This window comes from Trichosurus vulpecula, chromosome 6 (genome assembly GCF_011100635.1).
Source record: "Trichosurus vulpecula isolate mTriVul1 chromosome 6, mTriVul1.pri, whole genome shotgun sequence".
NCBI classification, from domain to species: Eukaryota; Metazoa; Chordata; class Mammalia; order Diprotodontia; family Phalangeridae; genus Trichosurus; species Trichosurus vulpecula.
Genome location: NC_050578.1, coordinates 280,543,087 through 280,564,668, shown reverse-complemented (window position 1 = coordinate 280,564,668; position 21,582 = coordinate 280,543,087). Strand labels below are relative to the sequence as shown.

The window sequence follows — 21,582 nt, the reverse complement described above, 5'->3', positions numbered from 1 at the left end:
GAGGTGACATTGGCAAGAGAGGCTGCAGAGGTGACATTGACAAGAGATGCTGCAGAGGTGAAATTGGCAAGAGATGCTGCAGAGGTGACATTGACAAGAGATGCTGCAGAGGTGACTGGCAAGAAATGCTGTAGAGGTGAAATTAGCAAGAGATGCTGTAGAGGTGACATTGACAAGAGGCATTATAGAGGTGAAATCAAAGTGAAATCGACAGGCTTTGACAATATTTGAATTTGGAAAGTGAGAAAGAGTGAGGAGTCCAGGACTCCCCAATAGAACTCTCTCAATAAGTGCATGTCCTACTATAGTCCACTCCACTTTGGAGCAGCTCACATGTTTAGGAAGTCTTTCCTAACATCTAATTTGGCCTCTTTATAACCTCCCCCACCTCTCCTCCTCTGTTCCTGGTTCTGTCCTCTAGGACCAAACAACAAGTCCAGTCCCTTCATGTACTTGAAGACGACTATTGTCACTTTCCCACTCTCACCACACATTTTCTCCTCCAAGTTAAACATGCCCCAAATCATCAGTGGACCCACTGTCTGTATCTACTTTGTACTTTCATGTTATCTCTCCAGTTAGATGGTGAGCTCCTTGTGGGCAGGCAGGGACTATTTTTCCTTTAATATAGCACCTGGCAGTAGTAGGTACTTAAGTGCTGTTTGATTGATCCTCATATGACATGGTCTCCAGGACCCCTCATCGTCCTGACCAAACACTAGCTGCTCTGGTCCTTCATCTACCATGGTGTCCAGACCTGAACCCAGCCCTCCAAATGAGGTTTGCCAAGAACAAAGTGCAGTGGACCTATCACCTCCCTGTTGCTGAAAAGCATGACCCCTCTTTATTTATGCACCCTGAGCTTACATTGGCTTTTTGTCTACCACATCATACTGCTGGCTCACTTTGAATTTGAGGTGCACCAAGACCCTCAGCTCTTTATCAGAACAACTGTTGCACTCTTCCCCCATCTTATACTTAGTGAAGTTGATTTTTTTGGTCCCAAGGGCAAGGCTTCGCATTTATTCCTACAGAATTTCCTCTGGTTAGTTCAGTCCTGTGCTCTCAACTGCCAAGATCTTTTTGGATTCTGATTGTCATAGAGTGTGTTGTCACAGCTTTGTGTCATCTGCAGAGTTGATAAGCTTGCCATCAATATCCTCATCAAAGTCATTGATGGAAAAAAGTTTAACAGCCTGAGGCAAATGCAGATCCCTGGGGTCCTTCTCTGGAGATCTTCTGTCATGTGGGCATTGAGCCAGTGACAACTACTCTTGGAATCTGGCTATCTGACCAGATCTGAATCCAGCAGAGGGCATTCTGGTCTAATCCATAGCTTATTGTTGCCTTCTCCACGGGAGTCCTATGAGATGGCTCATCAAAAAATCTAGGTAAACTTAGTGCTTAACATTCACCTCCTCTTCCAATTGTGTCAGGAAAGGAAACAAGGTGAGTGGCCTGATCTGTTGTCCTTGATGAAGCCATGGTGGCTCTTGGTAGTCATTGCTTCCTTTCTGATTGGTTACCACCAAGTCTTTGAATGATCAGCTCTAGAATTTCACCAGGAATCCAAGTCAAGCTCATGGGCCTATTATTTGCAAACTTTATTCTCATTCCATTTTTGAAAAAGGGGACTGAATCTGCCTGCCTCTCCCATCTTGTGGTTTGAGGATCTCTCCACTATTACTGTCAGTGGCTCAGCTATCCCACCTGACAGTACTTTGTAGGATTTGTCCTCCACATATCCTCCACTGCTTTCCTCCCTCTTCCAATACCTCACCATGGCCTGGAAAGGGTCCAGAGTTCTCAAAGGCTTGACCCAAATAATGAATCTTTGGCAGACCCCACCAGGCTCCTGGCTTCAAGTATAGTCTCAGGGAGATAGCTAAGGACCAACCTATCCATGTACACTACAACTCATCCCAAGTTTGCCTACCCCATAGCAACTCATGCCACCATCTGTCTATTAAGTCATTGGAGGGTCAGAGTCAGTGGAAGGACTGGTGGCTGGATTCCAGTGTGGACATGAATATCTCAATGTCATTTTGGCAGGATGTCTCCAGTGGAATTCCCCAGGGATCTGTACTTGGTCCAGTGCCATCAAATATTTGTGTCATTGACTTGGGAAAAGGCCATAGATGCCAAGTTTGTCCAATTGTCAAATGAAACAAAGCTGGGCAGGATAGATAATGCTCCCAAAGGATGGCAACTGAATCCAGTATGATAAAATGCCATAGGGATAAATCTAAGGTATCATACTTGGGTTCAAAGAGTCAGCTTCATAAGTAGAGGTTGGAGATGACTAGCTGGGCAGAGGCTGTCTGAAAAGGATGGGGGCAGCTGGCAAACCACGAACAAGCAAAATGTGGGTCAGCAGGGTGATGTGATCAACGAACAAAGCACCATTAGGAAAAGCTCAACTAATAGGAAAAAAGGGGGTGAGAGCCCCTGCATCCTTGGCCCTGATCATGCCTCATCTGGGGAGTAAATCTATAATTCTTGTAGGACAGTGGTGAGCTCAAGGAGAGGGCACAGAGGAGGGCAGCCAGGCTGGATGTGAGTCCACATCATATTGGCCTGACTTTGGTCCTGGAGCATTGCCTCAGTACCTAAGAGGTAATCTGGCTTCCCCATGCTCACACTGCTAATGTGTGTCAGAAGCAGACCTTGAACCTCCCGTGTCTTTCCAATTCAGGCTGTATGGAACTATGCTCCAGAGCTTCTCAATTAGCAAGAGAAATGACTAGGCTGTGTTTTTCAGGACTGTTGAAACTTTGGAGGGAAATGCTGCAAGATCCCATTCTAACTCCTCCCCCTGCAACTGAACCATGGACCAAGGCTTCCACACGGGTGGAATCTAGTCACCAGGTTGTGGGACATTGGCATGTGCCTCCCACTTGGCTGATTCTTAGCCTCTGCTGACAGTGCCAGGGTACCACCCCACAAGTTGGGGCACTGGCATATGCTTCCCACGTGAATGATTCTTGGCCTCTGTTATTAATGCCAGGGTCCCACCACACACCCCCTGCTCAGCTTCTGTGTCACTGTTCAGAGAATCTGCATGATGAAGACATGAGACATCCATAATGTTTTTCTTTGATTTCCTCTACTCCCAAACTTGGGTTTCTTCTTTTATTTTTTCTGACAAACTGCCTCAGGCTGATAGCCTTTGATATTTAAAGCTCCCTTTATTACAGAGCCCTAAAATAAATCTGGGGCTGATTTTGAGCTGCCAGAGGTATATCGATGCACAGGTAGGCAGCCAATTTGCTGCTTCCTTTCAAATCCCTAATTAGCTGAATTCATAATAAAGCAAGAGGGAAATCTGAACCCAGTAGATGTGATCAGAAATGCACAGTCGAGGAGGCCTATCGGCAGTAAAGCAAATAGATTAATAAATCTGTGTGTTTGTCTTCATCTCTCAGCCTTAGTGAAACAAGGTTGCTAAGGAGACTGGGGGGTGGGGGTGGGGATAGTACCATTTACTCTACATAGAGGAAGCACCAATTAGGGATAATATCTTAAGTTTGCATTGACACAGCTGGATGAGCAAACCAGGGGGAAAGGAGCCTGTCTAAGGCACAGACATGGCCATGCGGGCCCAGTCCTGGCCCCCCAGCCCAGTGTCCTGTCCAGGAATCTCCTGGGGGCTTAAATACCAGTTGGAATCTCAGTTATCTCAATCCAGAAAGTAAAAAACCAAAAACATAAAAGCGACCATCACCAATAAAACTATCAACCTGGAGACAAAGAGAGCTATTTTTGCTCCAAAATGAGTGAAGGAATGGACCCTCCCTTATGTGCTGCGGGAGGTAAGCTTAGGGACTCTCCAGGGTCAAATATCTGTTCTCTATCAACCCCCCATTCATTTCAACTCAATTTCAATAGCATTTCTTAAACACATACTGTGTGCGAGGCCCAGAGGCATACTGGAGACCCAAAGATGAAAACAACTCCCTCGATGCAGGGCAGAGAAATTGGTCTTTTGTCCTCAAGGAGATGGGAGTCAGTGAAGGCTTTTGAGCAACGGAGTGACACGGCCAGGCCTGCACATTGAGTTGGCGATTTTGGCAGCTGTGGAGAGGTCCAGGGGGTAAGAGGCCCTCTTCCGTGCTCTGGCAATGATCCAGGCAAGCAGCAGTGAGGACCAGGACGACGACAATGATGACGACCACCCTAATAGTGATTGTGTACATTTGTGCAAGGTTTTAAATTTTGCAAAGCATTTCACACACTGGGCTGATTTGACCCTCACAACAATGCCATGAGATAAGTCTTATTATCACACCCATTCTCCAGACCCCATGAAGCATGACTTTCCTTCTCCATGAAACGTTTCCTGATTCCCCCTGAGCTGCTGCTGCGGGGCCTGGCCTGGTGTTTGGTCGGGTGGGCATCGTGGCTGGTCTGCTTTAGGTGCCTGCCGTCTCCCCCTAAGTTCCTGTGGGGTCAGAGCAGCTGGCCTTCTGCAGGTTTTTTTATCCTCAGTGCTCAAAATATGGCTAAGCCCATTGCACGTACTTAGTAAATGCTCTGTGATGGGTTGATCGTGGAGGAAGAGATTAAGCGCGTAGCCCGGGGTGTCACAGCCAGTCCCACTTGATTAATTACAGGGGCGAGCCTTGGTAAGGTGGAAGGCCACCTCTACACGTGAGATATAGGTGAAGGAGGAGAGGGAGGCAGAACACACCTGAGTGAGAGGAGAAGAGGGGAAGGAGCTCTTGGCTATTAGCCTCAGTTGGGTAACACAAATTAAGAGTGGACCTACGCAGCACAGTGGCAAGATTTTCTCCATCTTTGTTCAGCAGCATGTGCGTAAGCCAAGGCTGCTTGTCAGGGCAGTATCAGTGATAGAATAAGGGGGCAAGAGGCACGAACAAGAAGAAGACAGTGCAAAGCTAAGTGGTTCACCAAAGAGTCAGGATGGGGAAAAGAGGTGAGTGTAGCCAGTGCAAGGGAGATGGCCTGGGAGAGCAGTGAGGGTCTGAGGGACTGGAGGCCATGGCCTCTATGAAAAACAGAGCTCGGGGATATAAGGCAGAGGGAGAAGTGGGATAATGATAGGTTGGGGATCAGTCAATCAGAGAATTTCACCGTTCCTTACCTTGGCAATCCACAGTGTCTGTAAAGATCCAGACCCAGCTCTCCGAACTGCATTTCCAGTGCTCTCCCTCCCATGGCATTCTTGTTTGACAAGTGCCCAAGTCTCTCCATGTGCATCATGGAAGGGTGGGAAGGTCTTTGGAAAATTCATATTGGCCCCCTGTGGTTTTCCCTGAATTCTCTCTTTAGATTTTCCCTAGGAAGTCACAGATAAAAAACATGTTTCAAACATTGGTGCTGTCCCCCTGCGTGGTGCTGACTCTGTGTGTATGATTGGATGGCTCCTTCTTCCCTTACGGTGGGAGTAAGCATTATTTAAAGTACAGTAAAAATTTAATTTCATGACCTTCCCCCACCCCCTACCCTCCCAACCCCAAAACCCATTCTTCTATAGAGAAGAGCGTTGGGAACATTATAAGTACTTAATAAGTGCTGGTGCTGAATTGAATTGAAGTATCCTGGATATAGACCTAGGAGGCACCTCAGAAGACATCTAATTTAATCCCCTTCATTTTAAAGATGGAGAAACTGAGGCTGGGGAGTTTAAGCAACATGCTCAAGGTCACATGTGGTAGTGGAGGTGCATTGGGGTCCTCTGGCCCCCAAGTTCAATGGCCTGGGCACTGTGATTTCATCAGTGTGGTTATTCCTTCTACTCCTCCCTGCAGTGTCATCCTGTGGGGTTCTTGTCCACGTGCTCCTGAGGGTCTACTCAGCTTGCCAGAGGTGTTCCTAAGTTCATTAGCCTTCCACGGTCTCATTACATGAGCAGCCTTGCTTCTTTTCTGGTCACACTTGCATGGGAGATGGCATTTTTCCTCTTGTGCTTTGGATCCATGCCCTCGTTGGTGTGATACACTGAAATCGATGACGTCACAGATGTGACTCCATACAGTTAGGAAGCTTAAACATTCCCTGCCCACAATGGAGCCCTGGCCAGCCTGGGGGAACATTGGCTGGTGCTGCCTGCAATGTCTAGGAACTAAGGCTGCTTGTATCCTTTACGTTCTCTGGCAGCTGAGTGGCCCAGTGGGTATAGTAATGGGACCTCAAGTCGGGAAGTTCAAAACCAGCCTCAGATACGGACTAGAGATGTGACCCTGGGCAAGTCCCATGCCCTCTGCCTCAGTTTCCTCTTCTGTAAAATGGGGAGATCAGAAGTATCTACCTCATAGAGTAATTGTGAGCATCCAGTGAGACGATCTTTGGAAAAGCCTTTACAAGCCCTACAATTCCATACAAATGCTACCTGTTTTATTACCATTATTTTCCTGCTTTAGCTGGGCCAGCGGCTCCCTGCCCGTTGGAGGACTCCTTGCAGATGAGCACTGATGGGCATGTTTCTCCTCTTCCTCCACAGGATAGCTGTGCTCGAGTTTTGTTGTTCCGTGGGGGTGACAAGGAATTGAAGAATTACAACAGCCAGACGCCGTTCCAGGTGAGCAGCTCTCGTGGCTGAGGCTCATGGTCTCGTGCATCCACATCCAGTCCTGACTGTTGTGTCAGACCTCGGCCAGTTGTCAGAAGGGGCAGCTGCCAGTAGGCTCCACTTGGGCCTATGTGCACCACCCTCTGTCCCCTCAGGCCAGGCAGCCTGGGCGATGTTCCCATTCAGCTTGCCTTCGGTGCATCCCAGAGCACGGCTTTGCAGAAGCAATAAAGATTCAGAGAAAGTCACTTTGGCAGCTGCTCAAGCATGCTGCCTAGGCCCCTGCCTTCTGAGCAGAAGGAAGACTCTATGGTCCTGAGCAAGCCACTTAATCATTCTCTGCCTCAGTTTCCCCTTCTGTGCAATGGATGCAATAGGGATGTTGTGAGTATCAAATGAGTTAATGTATGTAAAGCACCTCGTAAACCTTAAAGTGCCAGATAATACCAGTCTAGGTATTTGTTAATAATTATGAAAATAATAATCTGATAGCTAACACTTGAGATTTACAAAGATTCTTAGATGTGTTGGCTTCTTTGATCTTTACAACCCTGTGCTATAGTACTGTAACTATTCCCATTTTATAGATTTGCAAACAGGCAGGGAGAGATTACTTGACTTTATCACGATCACGCAGCTAGTGAGCATCTGAGATGGAATTTGAACCCAGGGTTCCCTGACTTCAGGCCTAGAAACTTTTCCACTCACTGCCTTCATCTGCCCTCATTCAAATACTAATACACTTGGTGGGGCCAGGTAGATTTTTAAAAATTGTTTTATTGTTGCTTTTGTGTCATTCCCTGATAAAACCTTCCGCTCCCCTTTCAGCCTTCCCTTTTACAACAAAACAATTGAGCAAAAACTTGTTGGCAAAATGCCCCAACTTAACGCTGTCCATACCATCTAGCACCTTTTGTCCCCCACCTCTTTCCTGAGGGAAAGGAAAATTTGGTTCATGTTTCTGAGACCCATCCTTAGGATCTCAGGTTGTTCATTACGTTAATCAGACTTCAGCTATCTGTCAGTGTTGCTTCCATTTGTCTTATGGAACTCACGGCTATTGCTTCCCCTGGTTCTGCTTCCTTTGCTCTGTATCAGTTCTTAAGAGTCTTCCCATGTTTCTCAGCCTTCTTCATCTCTGTATTGCTTAGAGCACAATAAGAGATTATTGTTTTCCCATCCTTCCCTGCATCTAGCTGTCTCTCCATTGGCACATGCCCATTTGGCTTCTTGGTCTTTGCCATCACAGCACGTGCCGCTGCTGTACACATTTTGGGAGGTCCAAACCTGGCTTTCTGAGTTAGGTTAGACCTCCGAGGTAGAGGCTTGCTTTGGCCAAACATCCACCTGATGTCACCCGCCTTGGTGCTTGGTCTCTGTGATGAGGCATTGCGGTCTCCTTGTCAAACACCACCTTCTTCTGTGGTCCCTTGACATGCTGAAACCAGGACCATCCTGGCAAAGACTGGGATCTGGTTTTCCCCTCCAGTTCAGGTTTTTTACTTGCAAATTGAGTTAGATAGCTTTCTAAATTGTGTGACTAACAGTTTTCTTTTAGAAATGGCTTTGAGTTTCCAAATGTTACTATTTAATCACTTCATGTTTGATCATTTTATCAAAAGTGCTTATTCATTGTAATGATAGATTGACATTTTCTTCCCTGAAAGCAAGCAGGCTTAGGTTGAAAAAGCTGCTACCATTAAAAAGAAAAGAAACTCCATTAGAATGTCAGCTCCTTGAGGGCAGGCATTGTTTTTTCCTTTTTTAATTTCTCTGCTCATGCGCTGGTGCGCTCTCTCTCTCTCTCTCTCTCTCTCTCTCTCTCTCTCTCTCTCTCTCTCTCTCTCTCTCCCCCTCCCTCCCTCCCTTTCTCCCCTTCCCTCCCTCTTTCCTCTCTCCCACCTACCCCCCCCCCCACTTCCAGTTCTCCTTGTACCTATCTGGTCACTTCTCAATCTCCTTTGCTGGATCCTCCTCCAGATCATACTGTCTAACCATAGAAGTCCCTCAGGGCTCTGTCCTGGACCCTCTTTCCTTCTCCTCACTTAGTGATCTCTTCAGCTTCCATGGATTTAATTACCATCTCTATGCTGATGATTGTCAGATCTCTTACTCCAACCCTGACCTCCTTCTTAACCTCCTGTCTTAGCTATCAATGGGTGCATGAGGAAGATTATCTATGCTTTCCTATGGAGCTGGTTTAAAAGTATAAGATTCTTTGGGGAACTGAGAGTAGCTCAGTTCAATCAGGATTTACGATGTAGCTCTACACAGTCAGTTGAAACAAGACCTGAAGCTGACTATGGATCAGACTATGGATCTTATGCCAAAATTCAGACTTAAGTTGAAAAATCGGGAAAACCATCGGACCATAGAGGTATCACCTAAATAACATGCTTTGTGAATGTGAAGTGGAGGCGATGAATAGATTTAATGGATCAGATCTGGTAGAGTGCCTGAAGAACTATGGACAGAGGTTTGCAATCCTGTGCAGGGGGCATCATCACCATCAACAACACATTTCAAAGAAAAAGAACAAGAAGAAAGCAAAGTGGCATCTGATGAGGCTTTACTTTTAGTTGAGCACAGAAGGACAAAAGGAAAGATCTACCCAACTGAATGAAGAATTCCAGAGAATAGCAAAGAAAGATAAGGAGGTTTTCTTAAATGAGCAATATAAAGAAATAGGAGAAAATAAAATAATGGGGAAGACAAGATCTCTTTGAGAAAATTAGAGCTATCAAGCAAATATTTCATGCACAAATGGGCATGATTAATGACTAAAATAGTAGGGAAAAAACAGAAGCAGAAGACATTAAGAAGAGGTGCCAAGAATAAATACAAGAACCATACAAGAAATAGCTGAACATCACCAATAACTGTGATGGCGTGGCTACTGATCTAGGGCCAGACATCCTGGAGAATGAAGTCAAGCAGGCCTAGGAAGTATGGCTAACAAGAAGGTTAGTGGGTGATGGAATTCCAGCTGAACTATCTAAAATCCTAAAAGATGATGGTATTAAATGCTATGCTCAAAATATCAGTAAATATGGCCATTGGATTGGAAAAGATCCATTTGTATCCCAAGCCTAAAGAAGGGAAATGCCAACAAATGTTCAAATTCCAAATAATTATGCTCATTTCATAGGCCAGCAAGATTAGGCTTGAGATTCTTCCAGATAGGCCTCAGCAGTATGTGAACCAAGAATTACCAGAAAAGCAGTCTGGTTTTTGAAGAGGCAGAGGAATTAGAGACCAAACTGCCAACATTCAGTGGATTATGGAGAAAGCAGGAGAGTTCCAGAGAAATGTTCATTTCTGCTTCATTGACGACACTAAAGCCTTTGACTATACAGATCACAACAAAATGTGGCACATCCTCAAAGAGATGGGAGGACCAGATCATCTTCCTCATCTCCTGAAAAATCTGTATGTAGGCCAAGAAGCAATAGAACCAAACATGGAATAACTGATAGGTTTAAGAGTGGAAAAGGAAAATAACAACCTATATATTGTCACTTTACTTAACTTTTAGATAGCGTACATCATGCAAAATGGCAGGCTGGCTGAATCAAAAGCCAAAATATCGAAAATCTCCGATATGCAAACAATACCACTCTAATGGCAGAAAATGAAGACAAATTAAGAAGACTTTTGGTGAGGAGAGGAGTAAAGAGGAGAGTGCAAAAGCTGGTTTGGAGCTTATCATCAAAAAGCCCCACTAAGATCTTGGCAAATAGAGAAGAGATGGAATCAATGTCAGGTTTTCTATTCTTGGGCTCAAAGATCACTATAGACAGAGCCTGCTGCCATGACATTAAAAGACACTTGCTCCTTGGAGGGAAAGCTCTGGCAAATCTGGACAACAAACTAAAAAGCAGAAACACCACTTTGCTGACAAAGGTCCATAGAGTCAAAGTTATGGTTTTTTCCAGTAGTAGTGTATGGCTGTGAGAGTTGGACTATAAGGAAAGCTGAGCACCACAGAATCGATGCTTTCAAATTGTGGTGCTGGGGAAGACTTTGGAGAGTCCCTTGGATAGTAAGGAGGTCAAACAGTCAATATTTAAAGAAATTAATTCAGGCTAGTCACTGGAAGGAGAAATACTGAAGCTGAACCTTAAATACTTTGGCCACATAATGAGAATATAGGACTCATTGGAAAAGATCTGGATGTTGGGAAAGGCTGAAGGCAAAAGGAGAAGGAATGGCAGAAGATGAAATGGGTAGAGAGTGTCATGGAAACAACAAACATGAGCTTGGATAGACTTTGAGAGACGATGGAGGATGGAGGAGGCTGGCATGCCGTGGTCCATGATGTCAGGAAGTGAATGACCAAATGACGATAGCAAGTCATGTAGAATCACCCTCCACTTCCCTCCTTATCTCTTATCTGCATCTCCTCCTCTCCACACACCCAACAGTCACCTTCATTCAGGCCATTATCCCCTCTTGCCTGTTACAGTCCTTTCCAGGAGGCTTCTAGGTGGCTCAGTGGATCTTACCTTTTCCAAGAAAACCCATGGCCAGCATTGGCATGCTATGGTCCATGGTGCTGTAAAGAGCGAGACAACCTCTTCTGGTTAGTCTTCCTGCCTTTTGGCCCAGTCTCCACCCAGCTGCCAAAGGGATTTTCCCAATGTGCTATCTGCTGTGAAGAGTAAGTGGTACCTTCTTCCCTCTGGGACCCCATGTGGCTTCCTCTGCTTAGCATTTAAGGCCCTTCCCAGTTTGGCTCCAGCCTAGGTCTATGATCAGTGACTACCATGCCTGCACTTGGTCCTCCAGTCAAAGTGCCCTTCTTGCTTCTATGCCCTGAAGGGAATACTTTCTCTTCCTTTTCCATTGCACAGGTTGTGCCCCCTGCCAGGGATGCCCTCCCTCCTTACCTCCGCCTCTTGGAAGCCCTTGCTTGCTTCAAGGCTTAGCTCAAGTTTGCCCCTTTCTGCGAGGCCTCTCCTGGTTCCCTTTCATCTCCACTCCTGTACTTGTCTTTCCTTTGTATGTATGTGATATTTATTTGGCTGTGTAGATGCTATTTTCCTCAGGAAGAACAGAAGTTCTTTGCGGGATGGCCTGGTGTTTTCATTATTACTATTCAGTTTGGGTTTTGGCCTGGATCTGGATCTCCAGAACCCACACATAGTAGGTGCTTCAGTGTAGCTGCATTTAACTGGTGCCAAGGCATCCCCTCCTGCTATACAGATTCCAGTGCCTTGCTGGTGGCCATTCCTACCTGATCTCTGTCCCAGGGCTGGCCCCACTCCAGACAGGGGTGAGACACAGAAAGTTTGCAATACCCTTGCTATCCAGGAGCTGCACAGGAATTCAGGCCCTACCATCTGTCTCTATTCTGCTAACAACATGCAATTAGATGCTGCTGATAGTACTGTAAGGGAATTATGCAAAATACCTTGAATTAATAGCATTTTGCACCCTGAAACATTATTCATGCTCTCAGCAGAAGGGCACCGGGGCTGACTGTGCACCTATAATAACTACCACACATGCCTGGGAGCTGGTTCCAGGCCACCCCTCTCTGCTGTGCTATGAGTTATCATTCCAAATAGCCCAGATTCCCATCGTGGAGGCAAGCCTGCAAAGCAGCCCCTGATTTCATTTTTCATTCATAATTGTCTGCCCCCCACTCTGTGAAATGAATCACTTAAAGGTGAATGGGCAGAAAGAGTGGTTGGTGGCGCCATCTTACCCATCTGGACTTCTGGAGGCCTCAACATGCTCCCTTGGAAAGGAGGGTAGGGGGAGCCCCCAATGCCTGAATGTGGGACTGTGGTGCTCTATGATGGGCAGGCAGAGAGATGGCCAAGGCTCAACTCAGCTTGGCTTCTTCATCCCTGAAGACTGGGGACATCTGCAGACAATAAGGAATTCCATGACCATGCAGCTTATTGTTTGGGAAGGGCTTTCAGAAATCTTGGGAGGTAAATCTATCCATTTGGCAGATGAGCAAACTGAAGCCTATAGTCACAACATATGGCAGGATTTGCATTCAGGCCAGTCGGTCATGTTAGGTTCTTTTTATGTGCCAGGCATGATGCCAGGCATGATTCCTGTGCTTGAAGAGCTCTCAGCCCAGTAGGAGCAGACAGCAGATCCAGGGTTGGATCCATGCCAGCTGTGTACTGGGTAGCTTGGAGGTTTAAGAAGAACATTTGCTGTCCAGAGCTCTCTCCCTTCTGCCTCCCTGGCCTCCATCTCAGCACACACTTGGTTTTCAGACCAACCAAGGGTGGAAGATGGAGAGAATTCTGCAGCAGCCAGATACACACTCTTCCCCAAGCTCAGAAAGGTGCTGGGAGCAGCTTCCTGGCAGCCCCTCCCTTGTCCCCTTCTGGCTCATCAGAAGAGTTCCTATTTCTACGTAGAGCCTTCCAGCAGCCCACCCTGGGGGCAGCTACAGAACTGGTGGGATCATTTGGCAAGACTCTGGTATAGTGGTGATGCTAACACAGGGAGGGTGTGAGCTGGCCCTGGGACCCACCCTTTGTTCTACCCACCAGGCCTGTCTGGGCTTGGTCGTCAGGAAGAATTTTCTTTCTGGCTCTTCAGGCTCCTGGTTCCTACCTGGAAGTTGGGGAAATGTTCTATTTTAAGACCTACATTCTCCAGGTTCACCCTGGCATTTCTTCTGGGCTCCCTGGAGATGCATGCCAAGCTGAATGAAGATGATGTCTCTGCCTTCCCCGTAGGCCTGTGTGTGTAAAGGCTTTTCCTGGATCTAGCTGGGGCTGGTGCTCTCCCCAAAACCAGGATGGGCTCTGAAGGATAAGGCCAGGGAACTGCAGGATGGTAGAGGACACAGATGTCAAAAGAAGAAGATAGAGAAAGGGGGGGAAGACAATGGGGATCCTTTGGTTAAAGCCTCTGTGTTCTCCTCACTGCGAGTCTTAAAGGGTTATAAAAACTGATTGAGTGCTGGAAAGGAGTGATCTTAGAGGTTATCCAGTTAAACCCTTGCATTTAGCAGGTAAGGAAACTGAGACCTGAGTGGCAGAACCAGGATTTGTGGTCTCCGGGCTGAAGCAGCCAGCCTTTGACCAAAGTAGGATTTGTATCTTGGTCTTCCTGACCCTGAGGCTGGCCCTGACCATGGTATGAATCAGCGAACCAGAAATAATCTATCGGCAGCATTAAAGTGGGAAACACAGGTTCTCCTCCACATGGTGTGGTGGGCAGAACTGCTGCTAGGACACTTTAAACCAAACCTGTATGGCAGACAGTCCGCATCAGATTCCCTGTGGAGTCAGTGGTGGACTTAGCAGCAAAGACTTTGGGGGCAGCCAGGGAGGTTTTTAAATGCTGCCTCAGTTGCTTGCTAGCTTTATGGTGGTCTCTGAGCCTTTGCTCCCTCATTTGTCAAATGGACATCACAATAGCATCTGCCTTCCAGGACCTATTGCAAGGATTAAATGAGATAACATCTGCATTGTTCTTACAGTTTAAAAGGACATTGGCAAACCAGAAAGCATCCTGGGAAGGGTAACCATTAGGACAAAGGGCCTTGACTTTGTGCCCTATGAAGACCAACTGGAGAAACTAGGGATACTTAAGGAGCAGCTAGATGGTATAGGGGTTGGGACACCAGCCCTGGAGTCAGGAAGACCTGAGTTCAAATCTAGCCTCAAACACTAATTGGCTGTGTGATCCTGGGCAATTCACTTAAACCTGTTTGCCTCAGTTTCCTCATCTGTAAAATGAATTGGAGAAGAAAATGGCGAACTGCTCTAGTATCTTTGACAAGAAAACCCCAAATGGGGTCATGAAGAGTCAGACAGGAATGAAAAGATTGAACAACAACCAAGAGGTGCTTACCCTGGAGAAGAAATGATGAGGAGATGCCCTAGAAGTCATGTGAATCCAGCCCTCTGGTTTTACAGCCTAGTGAAGCCAAGTGCCCAGGGTGGGCTGGGTTTCCAGCTCAGTGCTCCACTCCCATCTGCCTGGGGCCTTGGACTCCTGGTTCACTCAGGAGCCTGAGCTGACTTCAGGAGGCAGCCTTGGGGAGGCCCCAGCATTCTTGGTGGGCCTCAGCAGAATTTCCACATGCATTATTCAAAGAGTTGTTTGTGCCGGCAGCTGCTTAGATAAACATTTGCATATACTAATTGACCCCTGGAGGGGTCTTTAAAGCTCTGCCTTTGGGGCTGCTTTGAAATTGGATTTTACCCCTAGAAGAAAAGGCAGACTTCACTTTTCTGTACTTGCACGTAGTAGATGTATATGTGCACACATGCAGTAAGTTAAATCCTTGCTCTGACTAATTAAATGTAGAGACACTAGGCTGAGGGAGTGATTCCTGGCTTTTTAGACTCATTTACACAAGTCATTTTTTCGAAATACTTTTGCAAATCCACCAGGAGGATTTTAAAACTCCTCAGCTCAGATGGAGCAAAGAAGAACCTTGAAGGTCGTCGAGTCCTTGCAGGAGGCTCAGAGGGGTTTTCAGTGACTTGTCCAGGGTCACCCAGCTAGGAAGTGTGTGAAGCCATCAGTAGGAGCTCAGGACTCCAGCCTCAGTGCCCTGCACTATGGTGCCCCCTAGTGGCCCCTAGAGGGAAGTGGAAATTCATCAGATGTCAAATAACTGCGAAAATTTCCCAGCTTCGACTTCATTTTGCCTCTGCTCATGGTAAAATGAGCTCAAGATTTAAAGTCAGATGGCCTGAGTTCCAAATCCTGGTTCTGCCTGCAACATTGGAACCAAATCACGTGACCTCCCCTGGCCTCAGTCTCTTCCTCTAAATTGAGGGAGTGAGATTCAACTGGAAAATCTCAGATTTAGAAGAGAAGAGTCAGGAGAGGTTTCCCACTAAGATTCCCTCCAGGTATAGAGCCTAGATCTTGTTTGGGGTCATCTAGTCCCACTCATGAGCCCTAATGGCTACATCCTTAGCAGATGTTCATCCAGCCTCGGCTTGAAGACCACCAGTGAGGGGAGCTCACTACCTCCAGAGGCAACTTGTTCCCATTTGGGCCACCTCTACATTTTAAGAAAGGTTTCCTCCTTTTGAGCTCAAATCTAGTTCTCTGTAGCTCCCATTTGTCCTAGTTTTGAATCTTGGAGGCCAAGCAGAACAGGCATAATCCCACTTTTACACAAAATCCCTGAAATAGTTGAGGACTGTGATGGCTCCTACTCATCTTTTCATTTTAAAAATAAATGTTCCCAGTTCCTTTGAATGGTCTTTTAGCCATTGGTCCAGAGCCAGGGGAGATCTGGTGATTTGTCTTTATGTTAGGATGATATCCTCCACAGAGGGAACAGATGCATTTACTTCAAGGTGAAAGATGGGAGCTTTTGGAAGCTCTGGTCTGCTCCCTTCTCTCCTCCTGCTTCTCTGGGAGGGAAGGAGGATGGGCTCTGAGGAGTCTTGTCTCCAAGGACATAGGGAAATGCAGATCTTTGTTGTTAAGGTATGCTCTCTCTTTTCCATGGAAATTTAGTAAAAATAAATCAGAAATTGATGATTCACCAGGTCTCAAACCAGCCTTGATTTCAGTCTGTTGTACTAGAGGGCCCTAAAACAGTTCCTGCTAAAATTAAACGGTGTGGCTTCAGAGAGGAAAGGTTTTGGGGTTCTGTCAGAAGGCACAGCAGGCTCTAAGATAACAAAGAGAGCTGGAAGGGAGCTGAGAGGTCACCTAGCCCAACTGCTCATCTGCAGATGGGGAAACTGAGGCACAGAGGAGTGAAGGCACGTGGCTTGGAGCCAGACCTAGGGACTCTGACCAGATTTCCTGGGACCACACTGCCCTCTCTGTTTAGTCTGTGTCCAAAGTCAAGCTTCGCTCCATTAAATTCTATTCCAAGATCAAGAGTTTGCTCTATTTTTTTCGTCAGAGTTCTCCAGAGTATTCCCTTCGCCCATCCGCCTCACCAATAAAAGAAGGTCAGAGCTACAGACTAGGGAGGGCCTGGAGCTGTGCCATGCAGGAACGCAGTGAAGGAACTTGGAGGTGTTGGCCTGGAGAAGGACAGACCTGGGAGCCATCTGCCTTCAAACACTTGGAGGGCTGGCCCTTGGGTGAAGGGTCGGACTAGCCCTGGCAGACCTCAGGGAGCAGAGCCAGGAGCAGATACATTAAACTGGTCACCAAACATCAGGCAAGCAAGTGCAGGCCACGTGTCTAGCATTGGGGGCAAATATCAATATGAAAGAGTCTCTGCCCTCTAGGTGCTTATGTTCTTCTGAGGGACAGGACTTGGGCATTTACTTTGACACGATGGCAGATCCACGATTCCAATGTGGGAACTCCCTCCATTTGTGCAGGTAGCTACCCATCTCTGCCCCATTTTCTCTACTCTGTCAGTGTGTATAAAACAGTCCTGGAAACTGAGGCATGAGACTCAGAACTATTTTTTTTTCTCCTTTGTTTCATTGATCACCATGGCCAAAGGATTCATTGCCAAACGGGCAGCCTATTGGTGAGGAGGCAGCCTTAGGCTCATCCCACGGGACGGGCTCAATTTGTTCTTGGGTTTAGGCTGGATGCCTGTCAGGTGTGAAAGGGCCTGACCAAGCTCCCAATCCACTGTGATGGCCTTCAAGGCCTCGTGAGTACAGTAATGTTAATTATTGGCATTTATATAACATTTTTTAAGGTTTTCCAGGCTCTTTACAAATATTCTTTCATTTTAACTTGACCGCATGTAAGGATACCTGGGAAGTACATTCTTTTATTAGGCCCATTTTACAGACGAGGAAACTTAGGCAGACAGAGATTAAGTGACACCAGAGGGTCATGCAACTGGCAAGTAGCTGAGGTCAGATTTGAATTCAGTTCTTCCTGACTCTAGGTCCAGCAGTCAATCCCCTGAGTTGTCAGTGAGCTATCTCTTTTCGTGTCAACACCACAAAGAGGGCTCTGAAGGAGGTCCTTGTATAAGGACATGTAAATGGAAGATAATTGGAGGAAGAAAATCGAGTACTTTGTGGAAGAGGGGGCACCTGAGAAACAAGGGGAATTTCAGAGAGGCAGATTTTGGCTCTGCTAAAGAAAAAAAATCTCCCCAATATTGAAAACTACTCCCAAATGGAGTAAGTTTGTTTCATTGACCTCCTTCCCATGAGGTGAATTTCCTCTTTCATACTAGGTATGTTAGGATTGTTGTAGAGGGATTCTTGGTCAGGTTGGACTGCTGGGTCAGTGGCAGCCAAGAGTTGTGATTCAGCACCCACTGATGGTGGTGCATGAGCTTCTCCAGAGAGAACATGCATGACCACCTCCCAAGATGGCACAATCCTGTTGCATTTACTGAAAGTGATGTGGCCCTGAATGCTTCTTCTGCATTTGGTTTGCTAACTCAAAGATGGTGTCTCTAATTTGTGCAGTCTTCTAAAGGGTCCAAGTTGGCTTTAGATGAGTATGGGCTCACCTCTGTGGTATATACACTGCCTTTTTAAATTATTTTCTAATTTGCTTTTGCTTCAGTTCCCAGAGAGTAAGGTCATTGGCCATGGGGCTTCTAGGGGTGATTCGATTTTTATGGGATCATCTATCAACTCAGGAAGGACCTGTGCTTTCATTTGGGTGAGAACTCAAGGCAGGGCATAGTTCAATTACAATGTAGTTCATCATACATTGTCATGAAAGGCCAGCCTACATGCTTAGAGTCCCACGATGAGCAAGTGTCAGAGGTACAACCACTGCAGTGAAGATCCTTGAGTTAGAAGGCATCTCAAAGGTCATCTAGTCTGAGCCCTTCATTCTAGAGGTGAGGAAGCTGAGGCCAAAAGAAGTCAACACCATCTGTGGGGGCATTTCAACTCTGGCCCTCCTGGCTCCAAATTTAGGCTCTTTTTACCTTCAAGTACTTTCGTAATCAAGGGAGCTCAAAAATCACTGCAACCAATTGTTTACCTCATGGAGTTGAGAGGAAAGTGCAGGCCTTAGAGTACTCTAGAGTCTTGAGTTTTTTTTCTTATTAATACTGCCAACCAGACTATGGACTGAGGTCATGGTCATAGGAAAGCTGAGGAGTCATGGCAGTCCTGGATTTCAGGGGTCCCAGATTAAACAGGGAAGGAATGCCTCCTGTCCTAGGTGTTGTCAGCCCTGCCCACAGTTTGCCCAGGAAGAGGCTAAAACTGGTTCCCGAGCCAACGTGTACCAGCTATTTTTGGCAGCATCATGCCTGCCTCTAGCTGGCCACAGATGGCCCCCTGAATCATCTGTGGAGGAATCAGACACCAAGCCCAAGTGGTTAGAGAGCTCTCTGTGTGCATGCTCTGCTGACGTGGGCTGGTGAGTGTAGGGATAACAGCCTCAGCAGCCCCCATCACCACTCCTCTAGGATTCAGTGGCTCTGAGTGGAGTGCCTTAGAGGAACTGACTTCTGGGTTTTGAGGAAACTGCTGGAGCTTTGATTCGCAACACCAATACCTGAAGATGCTGTTGTTGTGCTGGTCATCAGGACCCAAGCGGCATCGACAAGGTAACCATGGACCAGCTAGCCAGGGGCCCTGCTCTTCTGGCAGGGGTGGAGGTGTTGAAACAGAGGCAGAAGAAACAGGAGGAATGTTGTTTGGCGTGAAAAGAGGGTGTTTCCAGAGTGACCAGGAGGGAGCTGAACTGGAGGAACTTAATGGCTCTGAGTTATTCTACTGCCTTTCCTTTAGTTATTACATACCTCTTCTATCTTAGGGCAAATTCTTCCAGCATTAGCCCAGCAAAGAATGATGTTTTGTGATTTCCCTTGGACAGAGACACCAGCTTGAGTGACGATACCCCAGGAGGGCTGAGTTTGTACAAATGCAAGTTCTTGAGCCCCTCTTGGGTAGCGCTTATCCCCATAGTTACTGAAACTTTTCTGGGTTTCTGCATGAAAGAAGTCAGTGAAAGTCCAAGTTTGCCAGAAAGCTTTTAATCAGATTTGCCCGACCTCCTCAGGTAGGCCATTTGCTGACTGCAAGAAGGAAGGTTTAGCTGTCTACATTGCAGATCTTTGTTGTTTCTCAATGATGCCTTTAAAAGTAAAAAAGCTCCAGATAAAATCTGGTTGGAACTTTGCAATTTCCTCTAATACCATTAACCTTTACTAAAAGTAGGTATTGTCTGGAGATGCTGATTCCATCCATAGTTGCTTTGTCAACCAGGATAATTTACTTCTGTGTGAGATATCTCCTAGCAAAAAAAAAAAAAAAACTGACCTAGAAAAGATTGAGAGATAATTTAACAATCATTGGACTACCTGAAATCCATGGGGAAAAATAGAGCCTAGACATATTTTATGAAACTGGCCAGGTTTCTTTGAATCAGAGGGCAAAATAAAAATAGGAAGACTCCACCAGTCACCTCTTAAAACACCCAAAGGAAAACTCCCAGGAATATTATAGCTAAAATCTAGAGCTTCCAGATCAAAGAAAAAAAATACTGCATGCAGCCAGAAAGAACTCAAGTATCAAGAAACTACATTCAGGAACGAACAAGACTTGGCAGCCAATGTTATAAAGGAATAGGGAGTTTGGAATGTAATATTTTAGGAGACAGAAGATATATGCTTACAACAAAGAATATCTTATTCAGCAAAACTGAGTACAATTCTACAAGGGAAAAATATAGCTTTAATGAAATAGAGAGTTTCCAAATACTTCTGATGAAAAGATCAGAGCTACATAGAAACTTTGAAGTACAATCACGGGAGTCAAGGGAAATATTAAAAGGTAAAAATAAGTTAGTAATCATAAGGGATTAAATAAGACTAATCTATTTGCATTCTAATATGGGACTTCCATCACTAATTATCTATGTGATGTGAGCAGCTCACTTATCTGGACCTCCTTTTTCTCATTTTTAAAATGGGAGGTTGAACTAGATGGCATCTAAATCAGCTCTAGGGCAGCTAGGTGGTGCAGTTAACGGAGAGCTTGTCCTGGAGTGAGGAAGACTTATCTTCCTGAGTTCAAATGAGGCCTCAGACACTTATTAGCTGGGTGATCCTGGACAAGTTACTTAACCCTGTTTGCCTCAGTTTCCTCATCTATAAAATGGGCTGGTGAAGGAAGTAGTAAACCACTACAGTTTCTTTGCCAAGAAAATCCCAAATGGGGTCATGAAGAGTGGGATGTGACTGAAGAAAACAACAAAAATCAGCACGAAATCTATTATTTTATGCTCTGATAACTGGTTATTGTGCTGAACAAACACCCTGGTGTCTTGACTTCTAGTCCAGTGCTCTGGTCCACTGTACCACTTTTTAGAGATGTATTATAACTAAAAAGCTAGAAGGGTGACCTGTCTCCATCTAGGGGCTGGAGTTGTTCTTTATGGGGTTGTCCTATTCCTCTATCCATGCCTGCTCCTGGACATCTCATCAGTAGTGTGCTGGTAGCAGAGATGTGTCTGCTCTATCATTCTTTAATGTCACTTGGCAGTGGCACAGCAGGTATGGGCTACATTGATGGCCAGCTCTGGACCATGAATGCTCTTGTCAGAGACACAGAACCTCAGAGATGGAAAGGACCTCAGAAATCTCTAGGCCAGTACAAATCTGACCTATAATTCCCTCTACAACCTCCCTGACAAGTAATCATCCAGCCTTGGTTGATGTCCACTCAGTGAGAAAGGCTAATTTCTCTGGAGGCAGCCCATTTCCCTTCGGGAGAGCTCTCATGGTTAGGAAAATGGTTCTTTTCTGTGATGGTGAAGAGAGTAGAGGGCAAATGTTTTACAGCACAGGGTAGAACTGAGTAGAATAAATCAAACTACCTCCTACCCTTAACAAGAAGTCTGTCTTTATAAAAACCAAGACCTGCTTTCCTTGTGTTAACATTATTTTTGACAAGGTATGTATCCCTGCCTCTTTTGGGATAATGATTTGACAGCCTCTTGGATCAGGTTAATTTGTTCTGAGTACTGGGACATTTGAAAGATGATCATGGTGATGATACTGAGGATGATGATGATGATGAAAATCGTGACAGCACTTAGCACTTTAAAGTTTGCGAAGCACTTTACAAATATTGATTCATTTTATCTTCACAACAACCCTGGGTGGTAGATACTGTTGCATCCTTATTTACAGATGA

General features: G+C 45.9%; 1 protein-coding gene across 1 annotated transcript in view; it reads left to right on the top strand.

The window, feature by feature from the left end:
• Nucleotides 1–21,582, top strand: part of SHANK2 (SH3 and multiple ankyrin repeat domains 2) — a 717,699-nt gene that overhangs the window by 130,318 nt on the left and 565,799 nt on the right. The window contains exon 10 of the mRNA XM_036763425.1: nucleotides 6,464–6,541. Within this exon, the coding sequence (XP_036619320.1) occupies nucleotides 6,464–6,541 (78 nt within the window). The remainder of the gene's footprint in view (nucleotides 1–6,463; nucleotides 6,542–21,582) is intronic.